Source organism: Frankliniella occidentalis, unplaced genomic scaffold (assembly GCF_000697945.3).
Source record: "Frankliniella occidentalis isolate FOCC.00 unplaced genomic scaffold, Focc_3.1 Scaffold18, whole genome shotgun sequence".
Lineage (NCBI taxonomy): Eukaryota > Metazoa > Arthropoda > Insecta > Thysanoptera > Thripidae > Frankliniella > Frankliniella occidentalis.
The window spans coordinates 1867069-1878806 of NW_026267148.1; the positions used below are offsets into that span (position 1 = coordinate 1867069).

General features: G+C 50.2%; 2 protein-coding genes across 4 annotated transcripts in view; one reads left to right on the plus strand and one right to left on the minus strand.

The window, feature by feature from the left end:
* Window positions 1-359: 359 nt before the first annotated feature.
* LOC113207571 (thymidylate kinase-like) lies at window positions 360-3816 on the plus strand. The gene is made up of 6 exons (XM_026424191.2): window positions 360-602; window positions 743-877; window positions 958-1066; window positions 1261-1351; window positions 1431-1619; window positions 1702-3816. Exons 2-6 carry the CDS (start codon window positions 751-753, stop codon window positions 1894-1896), a joined length of 711 nt encoding a protein of 236 aa, XP_026279976.1. The 5' UTR covers window positions 360-602; window positions 743-750; the 3' UTR covers window positions 1897-3816.
* LOC113207570 (translation initiation factor IF-2-like) overlaps window positions 2069-11738 on the minus strand; it is a 27086-nt gene continuing 17416 nt past the window's right edge. For 2 of the 3 annotated variants that reach the window (XM_052264359.1, XM_052264358.1), the window contains exons 2-9: window positions 6417-6638; window positions 5290-5517; window positions 5007-5201; window positions 4737-4922; window positions 4311-4499; window positions 3890-4174; window positions 3438-3607; window positions 2069-3361 (exon numbers count right to left, since the gene is read on the minus strand). In XM_052264359.1, the coding sequence (XP_052120319.1) occupies window positions 3241-3361; window positions 3438-3607; window positions 3890-4174; window positions 4311-4499; window positions 4737-4922; window positions 5007-5201; window positions 5290-5517; window positions 6417-6638 (1596 nt within the window). In that variant the 3' untranslated portion in view covers window positions 2069-3240. The remainder of the gene's footprint in view (window positions 3362-3437; window positions 3608-3889; window positions 4175-4310; window positions 4500-4736; window positions 4923-5006; window positions 5202-5289; window positions 5518-6416; window positions 6639-11738) is intronic. The other variant, XM_052264360.1, reaches the window with a different exon arrangement.

Genomic DNA, 11738 nt, shown 5'->3' on the forward strand with positions numbered 1-11738 from the left:
CACTCAAAAACCAAAGTAACGCTGTGATGGCTATCAAATTTATTATATCAAAAGCTAGTAAATCTTATTGTCAGTTTTTTGGTCCAACCGACGACCGAGTATAACCAATCAAAGACCATAAATGTGGTATGTGTAAAGGCCTAGATGGCATGGCATGTTGACTTCAGCCAGAGGCTCTCTTGCTCCATAAACCTCATCTATGCCAAAGACACCCCGGAGACGGGGAGTATATCCGTTGCTCGATATACCCCTTGTAGAGCGGGGGTATAGTAGAAGGAAAGAGCAAGCAGTGTTACCAGGTTAGGGTTGGGCGGTTTCGGAACCATGATTTCAAGACAAAACGGCTAAACTGACGTATAATTGCCACCTTACCCCCCCCCTAAAAGGAAGTCAGCGGTATTTGTATTAGTTTCCAATCATTTTTGCCAATTAAATGTCTCCTTCTTCTGGTATGGTAACACTGGAGACATTCCCGCTTCCCGCCAAATTACTTTGTGTCTGTCTGCATTGCTCGCTGTAAACCCGACAAATTTTGTAAACACTTCAGAACAACTATCTTTTCCATTCGAGGCTTTGTTTCTTCCCTGTTCCTCAACTGTGAAGTGAGTGTTCAGTTTTCTTCAATTGGGTGTAATTGTTATTTCGGAACTCTCTTGAACTATTCGAATTAAATATGGTTTGGACCATAACCTTTGTAGGAGGAATTACACCATTTGTGATAACTTTTAACCTTTATTTTCAGCTTTCAGAATGGGTCGCAGAGGAGCATTAATAGTCTTCGAAGGATGTGATAGAGCCGGAAAAACGACGCAGTGCAAGATGCTTGTTGATGCGTTAAACAAAAGAAACATTCGCGCAGAGTACATGAATTTCCCAGGTGAATTATTTTATCTGTCTCAGCATCATTAATTATCACTAAATGTATTGAATGTATTTTTTATATCATTTTGTCTTCAGATCGTTCAACGGCAATTGGCAAGATCATTAGCGACTACCTTACGAAAAAGATTGAACTTCCTGATAAAGCTGTTCACTTACTTTTCTCTGCGAACCGTTGGGAACTTGAGTAAGTGCAAAGTAGCGTGTGACATGCTAATGTTAAAAGTTTCCTTCAGATCATTCAAACAGTGCAATAAGGCCTGTCGACTTCATTGTGCTTTAGCTCTGTAGTATTGTAAAATCTTTGACTCATGTTAACTTTGCAATTTCAAATTGCTATTAGTTTTGCTATTATTAACTAAATAATGTTCTTATTCACAGGCCCATTATTAGAAACAAATTAGCAAGTGGTGTTTCACTTATTGTGGATAGATACTCCTACTCAGGTGTCGCATTTTCTGCCGCTAAAAAGGTAAGACAAGCTTTCGGAGATATCTTTACACTGTTGCCATTTGCTATGATTACAATAATTATTTCAAATTCCTTTGTAGGGTATGGATTTAAAGTGGTGTTGGAATCCTGAAATTGGCTTACCTGAACCAGATGCAGTACTTCTCCTGAACCTTAAAGAAGAAGTCTCCTCAAAAAGAGGAGGATTTGGACAGGAGCGATATGAGGTTTCTGATTTCCAAAGAAAAGTCAAAAGTAACTATATCAGCTTGAAAACCCCACTGTGGCAGGTAATATTTGCTTAATTTTCAATTAACAATTACTTTAGTTTTGTATGCAGCTGAATGCTATGTTCTTTCATTTTTCTTTCAGTTCATTGATGCTGATAAGACTGTAGAAGATCTTCATCAAGAAATATTGAGTACCTTCAACACAATATACAAAAATTCAAATGGCAAGCCAATACAAGTTTTAGAAGAAAATCCTGAACTGGATAACTGTGGTAAATCGTTGAAAGATAGGGATGAAAATACTAATCCAAACATCATTGGCAACACTTATAACTAACACAGTTAAAAACGTTTGTGCCTGGCGCTTTTTGTTTTATTTTGTTCTGTCTTGCTCCAAGCCAGTTTTATATTGACATGAAAGGGTCCTATTAATTGCATTTATTTTTATTGTATCTTGTTGAATGAGTTTCTCAAACGGTTTTGGGTTGCACAATAATCAAAGATGGAAGTTCAAGCATTTAAGAGCTTTAATGTTCAAACAAATAATACAAAGGAAATATCATTCCAATACACCTAACATGAATTGTGTAGCATTTCATCATACTCGGTTCCTATTTTTACAAATAGTTCAAGCTTAAAACTGTCCCGAGACTTTCTTTAGCAAGACATTGGCTGTGAAACTTGTAAGTTGCCTTTGTCTTATGGAATCTTATCTATAGAAATGTTTCAAGGTTTCTATATTAACTAGTGCTGTATGCATGATTCACAGCCTTTACATTTGATATTATTTTCTGATAGCATCACAGTCTTACCTTAATTTTACTTCAAGGGTTTACAATTTCATCACAGTTTTGGCCTGTCATCTTGCTAATCTTAAAAACAAAATGTTAGTAAACTTTTAAATTTCTCTGACAAGCAGTAAGGTTTTTGCACTTTCTCAAAGCCATTTTTTAAATCAATTAGTTGTTAACTTTTTACTGACCAGTTGGTGTTTGAAGTTAAATCATTTGCAGGTTGTGCAAAGTACAAAAATGATTGATCTTGACGTACCATTCATCGTATCACTTAATGAAAATTGTGTTATGATACTTTTTACGTTAAAACGGTTACTTTATGCTTTACACATTCTGTGCGTCCTCAAGTCGCCTTCTTTTACTACTTTTGGATTCCTTTTCGTGTTTGTAAGGATTCATCAATCAGAATCAGCCTGCAAGTGCAATGCTGATATTATACTAGATACATAAGCCTATGTGCATTACATAGTTAATAATCACAATATTCACCAACCTAACAGCCGACACAATATTATAAAGTTCAGTCTAATACAAAAATGCATTTCTTTACATTTTTATTGTTTAAAGGATATCAAACATTAGGTTTAGTCTTGTTCTTAAGGGGTATTTTGGAAAATGTGTGATGCCATTTCTTTTGTTTGCATTCATTACTGGTTTCAGACTAATCAGACTAACAATGGTATGAGACGGTATTTTGATGGTTCACCTCTCATCAAATATTGGTTAATAGGTATCCTTATTCCCTGTGAAAGCAATATTCTGATGTTTAGGACCTGATATAATTCATTGTGAAAATTAAATTATTCAGATTTGTCTTGTTTAGATTCAGGAAAATCATCAGGTGTTCTCTTGTTGGCAAATGGTAATGAATGACTATGAGGCACAGATTAGCGACGATTAGCACCAGCTCTTCCAACTGCGGGCTTTGATGCGCCTCCTGGTTTTGGCTTGTTGTGTAGCATTGTGGAGCATTTTGGTATGTGTCTATCAGCTGCTGTTTGATTGAATCTGGAACAGATTGGAAAGTGAACACTTAATGCCCTCTAGAAAATTCCTTTGCTTAATGTTTATTTTGTGTACTTACTTTCTTGCACAGTGAGGACATTGTACATAATCTGAATAATCAGAGGGTGGTGGTGGTGGTAAATCAGACAACTTCCCACCATTTGCAATATGGGTCTGAACCTGTTTGGCAGCCCGGATTGTCTGGATAAAGTCCTCATGTTTGCGACGCCAACTGTTATTTTTTAGTGCCTGTTAAAGAAAATTTTTATTTCATTGGAAACCAAAGACAGTTATATCTAATATCTTACCCTGTATTTTTTTCTGTTTTGTACATGTCTATTGTATATGATTTTCTATTATTTATATACGAACTATATTTACTAAATATTATTTATAGAGCATATTTTCCTAACTGGGTGTCTTGGTGCATAATAAAGTATGAAATATAGAACTGCAAACATCATTCTTTCAGTCTGCACCCACACTCCACAGCTTTCAAACTTCTGACCTAGAGTTAACAGCGTCACGCACCTTGGGCTCGGGGGCGTTCTTGGCGCGCCGCACGTATTTCTCCGCCTCGGTCCCCTTGACGCGGGCGGCCACGGGGTCGAAGACCTTGCGCTTCTTGTGCGTGGAGCGGGAGCAGATCTCCTGGTGCTTGGCCACCCGGTCGGGCAGGAAGCGCCGCGAGCAGATGGGGCAGCCCACGAGCCCGTCGTCCTGGCGGGGCTCGGGGCGCGCTGCTGCGGCCGCGGCCCGGGGCGGGGTGGCCGCCGCTTTGGTGGTGCTCGCCATCCTCTGGGGCGAGGCCGGCACCTGCAGCAACAACGGCCTCGAGATGAGAGGAGCGAAAACGGAACGGGGTTCCACGAGAGGCATCGCCGGCCGGCTTATCGTCGGTGTTTCCCCTCAGCAGCCTTCGGGTCGGGTGCAACCCTGCCTCGCCGCTCACCTTGGTGCTGGCTGGCGCCGGCCTGGGCACGCCGTTGGTCCTCGCTGCAGCTGCAGGTGCCCGAGCCGGCTGGGCAGGTCCCGCGGGCTTCACGGCAGCGGCAGCTGCGGCAGTGGGCGCCGAACGTTGGCCGGAAGACGGCCGCAGCGGCGCCACTCGCGCAGGGGCGGGCGCGGCGGCGCCGGTACCCTGTCGGCCAGACAATCACACTTCATTTCTGTTTTCGCCAGATATTTTTCTCATGCCTGACAGCTATTTAGGTTGTTTGATTTCATCGATTTCATTATAGTCACATCTACAAATTTTTATTGTTTTGATTTCAGTTGTGCGTGCTTTGGTTACGAGGGTGCCCATTGTTAGTGGTGGACGCAGGACGCGACGCACTCTGCTGGCCGCTGGCGCCGCTGGCCCGGTGCTCACGCTCACCATGGTTTTCCTCGCCGGACCCGGCAGCCTGGACGCGCCGGTGGCGCCGGGCCTGCCCGGGGGCGGCGCGTTCTCGTTGGCGGCGGCGGCTGGCGGCCTCCTGCTGGCGGGGGTGGTGCCGGCCCCGGGGGCGGACAGGCGTCCGGGAGGAGCCATGGCGGCCTGCTGCGTCTGCTGCTGCTGTTGCTGCGGGTCAGAACGCACTGTCAACACACACCAGCCGTCGCGAGAGTGACGGTCACCACCGCCCGCACCGCCCGCCTGCCTCACCTGTGACAAGAGCTGCCCGCCTACGTTGGGCAGCCTGTTGATGCCCCGGAGGTCCTCGTGGAAGCGCTGGTCCGGGGCGTACGCTCCGTACGTGCGCGCGTACAGCGGCGGCGACTCGCGGTCGGACTCGGAGGAGTCGCTGGCGTAGTCCAGGTGCCGCTGCTGGTGGTGCCGGCCGCGCGCCGCCCAGTCACCCTGCGCACGGCGGCAGCCCTCCAGTCAACACACATTGCACTGCCGCGGCTCGCGCCCGACACCCTCGCCCAGGACTCCCCGGACTGACCTGACGGTGGACGCGAAGGTCGCGGTCCAGGGAGTGGCCCCGCGGCTGACGGGGCTGCTGCTGTCCGAAGTGGTACGTCTGGCTGAGGTTGACGTTAGAGTTGCTGCGAGTGGCGAGCACGGGTGCGCGCGCGCGCCGCTCTATGGGCGCGAGGGGCAGGCCGCGGTCCCGACCAGCGCCGTGGCTGGCGCCGTGCCCGTGGCGGCGGCCCTCGAACAGCTGCCGGACCTGCGGACAACAACGCGACAGGCTGGATCATATGGCCCGTCTACCAAGACAAAGTGTTATCGGTCCAAACTACCGCGCAATTGATAATGTCCGCCCCGGCCCAGCCGAGGAGATTGCAGAGAGGGAATGAGGACGAACGATCCCGATGCTGTGCCGTCCGCTCGGCAGGGGGGCACGGAGCCGTGACACGAATGCCGACCCGGCCCGGCCCGGCCCGCTACCCGCGGACACAGCTGACATTCGCTGTACTTTCCCTCTTCTCTGCCGGTCCATCGCCGCCCGCTCATCGAGCGAGACGAGACGCCAAACATTCCTTTCGGCCGAGGGCCGAGCCTTTGGCCGCGAGGATGGCGACCAGTTTGTCCGCTTTTATTTCGTATGAAATGAGGTTGTGTAGTTGAAAATTAGTGTTGTGAAGCAGGGTGGGTCTAATAGCGAACGGCGCGTTCCCCGTATTATTATTGGCGATCAGAGGTTGGTTCCCAGGAGACACTCCGACCAAAGGGCACGGCGAAGCCTGGCTCTGGCGCGCCCTTTTCCTTTCACTCTCTGAAGCAACTGCCCCAGTCTGACAAGCCCCCCCCCTTCCTCCCTCCCTTTCCAGTTGGTGCCAAGGGATTGCACATCTGTGCGGTCGCGAAACTAATGGCAGTCCCTTTTCCACCGCTGGCGGGGGCTGGGGAGCAGGCATCACCCCGCCCACCACGGCCGGGTTAGACTGTACCACATGCACGCATGCGGGCTGGTTGCCTACTCGCTCCACCCGTAAGGCGCCATGGCCCCTAGGGTCAGCAAACCCGCAACACTGCTCTGTCTCGTAGCCCTGACACACCGGATAAGTGGAACCTTCTCGCAAGTACTCGAGTCCATACCACACCACATGCATGCACCTCACCCACCTTGCCGTGCGGCAGCGAGGACTGCGACGACTGGCTGGCGTTGGACGAGGAGCTGCCCGCGCTGCCGTTGAGGGCGCTGGGCTCGCGGTGGAGGCCGTGCTGCAGGACCGCCTGGGACGCGCCCACGCGCTGGAAGGCCCGCTCCTGCTGGGCGCGCTGCTCGGCGTACAGCTGCAGCAGTCGCTGCTCCTTGTCGGCCAGCTGCCGCTGCTGGTAGCGCGCCTGGAACAAGTACCATCGATCATGACAGGGCAAACGACCCCGGGCCCGAGCTGCTACACGACGTTTGCGATTTCCTGGAGCGTGTGGGCGGGCCTCTACAAAGCGCCTCGACTGTCCGTCCCAACAGAGAGGCAGCACGCTGACGACGCTGACGTGCCGGGGGTGTGTGAGTGGACCTGTCGTCATTTGTTAGGCCCGGCACGGGTGTAGCCACCGCAGCACCTGAACCACCCTCGCCTCGCGTCTCCCGTTCCTTAAATGTATCCTCTGCTAAAAAATCACACAAAATTTCTTTAAAAAATAATTTCAAAGCCAATTAAATTATCTGTATTCGTATCCATCTCTTATCGAGGCAGATCATTTTAATGTTGCAAATCTCTCCGAAAAAAAATAATCTCGTATCCCTATTATCTTGCGAAACCCGCGCGCTCCTCTACCATGGCCCTCCGTATCTGTAGCCTGGAGCCCATATGGGCCATGTGTATTTTCTTGCTAGCGACGTAACTAACTTCTTCGCCACCCACCCTGACCCTGCCCGCCTCATTCTCCCTTTTAGCGAGTGTAGAGCATCTTTCTTGGCAGTGCCCGGCGAGGCGCGGGGTGCGTGGGCCAGGCCAGGTCGGCGGCGGCGCGGCGACGCCTTGCCTTGCCCGGCGCGGAGGAGCCACGGCGGCGGAGCCGAGTATAAATCCTTGTGGCGGCACACGTCCACGTCCCTCGGCCTGACTCACCGCGCGCTGCGAGCGCAGGGGGAGCCACCAGAGCCGCCGCCGAGTGAACGGCGTCGTGAGAGAGTGAATGTCCGGAGCAAAAGCTCCGCCGCGCCCACCACATTCACAACATATACAACAGGTTATTGGCAGTTTGGACGTGGTGTGGCGCGGAGACTCGCCACCAGCCAGCCCGGGTAGGTGGTTGAGGTAAGGCGTCGCTCCCGCCCGCTCCCGCCCGCCTCCTCTACCCCCTGCCTACCACTCCTCGCCCTCGGCGCAGTCAGCTGTCATGTCTCGGATGCCTTCGCTTTTCTCGATCGATCGCTCGATATGCACGCGAGCATCATATCTAATGAGGGGACTTGCTGCTCGTAAAGGCGCTAGCACCGGGCGGCGGTCGCCTCCGGCAGAGGGGGAGGGGGAGGAGGGGGGCATGGAGGTGATTGGGGAAATGGGGAAAGGAAAGGGAAGAAAGGAAGACAGGAAGGGAAAGAGAAGCTTTGGTAAAGCAAAAAGAACGACATGACTCGAGAAAAAGCAAGCAAAGCGTCCCGTTGCGGATCATCGCCGTTTTGTCATGGAGCCAATGAACGGCACACCACCACGGGGTACGTCCACTGTGGAAATTGGAAATGAATGCACACCCCGGGTTACACTGACTAGAAGGCAAAAGATTAGGTGTGTCTGGACGTTATTGGAAAAGTCACTGTGTGCGTCGATGACTCAATTGAATGCGGTAAGCATTGGGCTGTGCACAACAAATTTGAAGACTTTTAAACAGGAATTATTTATTTCTATGAGAGTATGTGTACCAATAATACAAATTTATGCATGACATTGTTCCTATAAGCATATGCGAGCATATATGTTCGTTTAAATTCCTGAAGGTGCACGAACCACTATATGCATTGGGTTCAGTGTGTAATTTCACAGATCATTGATAAAGCGGATTCCCGTTTGCCTATTCAATCTTGCCCTATAGCACCCAAGCGTCCCGTGCTAATAGGCAACCCGGCCGGGCTAGGATACCTATGTGCTCCAGCGGAGCAACACGGCCCCACCTTGTACGTACACCGGGTGGATGCATGTATGAGTGCGGACGCTGCACTATTGCGGGATTGCATATCCTCTTAGGCCACAGGGGCCATTGCGCGAGCAGACTCGCAGCAATGCCAGCGCTCGCTCTGATACCTGGTGCAAGAAGGTAGATGTACCCTAGAGAAGCCTCGCTTCATGTTAAGCTGGTAACTAGATAATACGGCGTCGCTCCGGCCTCTACGGTATTCCGGAGCTGGGTGAGACGAAGTAAAATGAAAGAACAAAAGGCGAGGAAGTGGGGGAAGCATGGGATAGAGTGAAGTGGTCGTGCGCGTGCGAAGTACGTCTTTTGTTCTTTCATTTTACCTTTTCACCTCCAGCTTTGAAATACCCGGGTCAGTGACCCGCCTGGTGGGGAGACAATTTATCCTATGACGTTAGGGCAAGAACACCGTGGGTAAGGAGCATGCTCTAGCCTCCCGTCAGGTCTGGACAGACACCGGACATGCCGTAGCGCACCGAGTTCAGGGCGACGCGACGGCGGGGCACGGACGGCACTCCGGTCCCAGCCATATAAGTCAACTTTACGGCTCGCTTCCCGGTCCAGGACGGCGCACCGCCGGCAACGAGCGCATAAGCGGACGTGCTACGGGCGGCGGCCGAGCGGCGATTTAGAGGTCAAGACAGGTTGACGACAGGAGGAAAATAGGGATCGCGTCCAGGAAGTAAGTCCGTTTGTTCTCAGATTCATCCGAAAAATGAGGGAAGCGAGGTGCCTGCGAGACGGAGGGTAGGCAACACCGCAGTACACGCATGCGCTGCAGGCCAGATGTTGCGTACCCATCAGGCGCTTTGGGAGCTTGCAGAGGTTGAACTTGGTTGGTTTGAAACGACGAACGACGGGCTCACTTTCTGGATGGTCCCATAGGCGTCCAGACGTCTCACCAACACCAAGATCATAAAATTGCTAAATATTTCCCACCCTAAAAAATGTAGCTAAGCATGAGCACTGCACGTGTAATTATTTTACACTGCATTGTGCCCTGAGCTGAAAGTAGCCCATGTGTGTTTAGAGCCCAGCCCAAGAACATTTACTGCACAGCAGGCAAACTTAGTTGAGACAATGTTTAATTTTGAGCCAGAACAAAGTCGACTGACTGGGAGCATAAGACAAACATTTATATTGTTTAGTTTAAGTAGTAGTGCTTGTTTAATAAATATGTTAAACCGTGCAGTCCGTTCAATAAAAGTCTGCCTTAGGCTCTATATTTTCCGATCACCCAAAGTGTCCTTTTCCAAAAGCTACATATTTGCTATGAATCTGCATTGGTAGAAGCTTCACACTAGACCTCGTGGAGTTTCGCTTTTTACTGACAAGAACTGCAGACTTACTAAGAACCATTCCCATGGGGCTGTTTTCTTTTGTGTGTTTGTTTTTGCGGGATGACCTTCATTTTCGCGTGATGTTAGATACCTCTGCGTCCGGGAGAAGTAGTGATGCTCGATGAGCTCGGCGGTCGGGCGGGCGTATCCTCCTCCGCTGCGGCACTATCCACTTCCGGCCCGGAACTGTCACACTGCACTCGCCGTCACTACACTTGTCTCGGCCGCACTAACGTTCACTAACGCGGGGTGCAACGCACTGCGACGGGTCGTGCTTCCGACGCTGAGGCGGCTGAGGCTGAACTGAGTCGCGTTGAGCCGGCAGAGCCGGGCGGGGCCGGGCCGGGCCAGAGCCAGGAGCAGCGGGGAGGAGGTCGGTGTGCAGGCTGCAGCAGACAGTGGGCGCCGCCCGCCCCGCCCCGCGCTGCCCACGCCCATATATGTAAAGGCGCCGGCCGCGCTATGTGCGACACTGCCGGTCACTGCGCCGTCACCTGACTCATCAGATCCTGTGATCTGCCACAAGAATGGTCTATGTTCACCACGACTTTACAAATAAATCTGTCTTTACGAAAGCGTTTGTAAAATTACGAGTTGGGGAAAAAATAACAACGTTCGCAAACGTGGCAAACGGCATCACTCGTTAAAGTTAAGTTAAAAAATGAAAAATGTTCTCAATTTACGAAAATATTTTTCCCAGGGTTCTTTCTGACCCCTTTCTTACTGATCCGTATAATAAGACCTTTTCTCGGTCTGTTGATGTCATCTATTCAAAGAAAGTTATCTCAGTCGTTCGAAGGGGTACTTATGTAATATTCTTTACTTTGGTTTTATCTTCCTTTTCGAGGGTGGGCGAGCTGGGACACGGAACTACTAGTAACTGTCGTTGGACTCGTGAATGTAGGCAACTTGACTGCGGGTGCAGTTAAACTTCTCTACCAGGATGTGATTGTGATATGGCCATCAGTTTGGCCCAGTAGAGCCCCCCCCCCCCTTTCTCCCCGCAGGCCAGGCCATATCTTTTACGCTCATTGCTTTACCAAATACGCGTGAAATTTCGGCCTTCATTTTCCCCGTCTAAGACGTTCTGAGTTTCTACCTCTAAAAGCAATCCAATGGAAAGGGAAGGGAGACAATCTGCAATGACAATGCAACGAGCGTACAGATATGGCCTGCAGGTGGGGGGAGAGAGACCGGGGCCTCTACGGGGGCCAAACTGAGCACTCCTCGCCATATAGGGACGGTATGAGCAGGTGCGTTTGGCAGTGGTACGTCCGCCAGACAGGCGGGTACCCGCGGCGACCGGCGAAAGGACCACCGCTTTTGCACGGGTCGTCAATGTTCCTATGTATTTACGACTTACGGCGCCTCTGGGCGTGTGCTGTGTGGTGCTGTGTGCACTTGTCCAGTTCAGGCGCCTCCGTTAGCCTCTGGAATGTGGTCCCCGGGGGGCGGGCGCAGGCGAGTCCAACTTAGCCCACAGGCGCGAAGCTTATGGTACTGGTACTGACGTGGTGATGCACACTCTCTCTATACCCTCATCAAAAAGTATTTTTGATTCTCTTATGAAATTCCATTGAAAAACTGATTCTATCAGATCAAAGGAAATGTTTCGACATTGGCAGTAACACAATTTCGTCTCAAAATTTCCTTTGAGATTAAACACTAATTTTTTAATTGAATTTTCTATAATCACAGAAACCTAGAGTGTATGTTCTTGTAAGCCAGGTGCAGGTTTCTGCCTTAATTTCTTTTAGCACGTAAGTACACAAAACCATTTCCATATCGGAAGGTTCTGGTTCTGGCAGCGCGGACTTGTCGTAGGAGGTGCTTTCCAGTTTCCGCCGATAGGCCTCGCACACGAAACATTTCAAACTGCCGATAATAATGACTCAACCACATCGAGCAAAGTTTAATTTTGCCGACCATAACAAACGCGACCAGGCCTGTCCGCTTGCTCCTATCG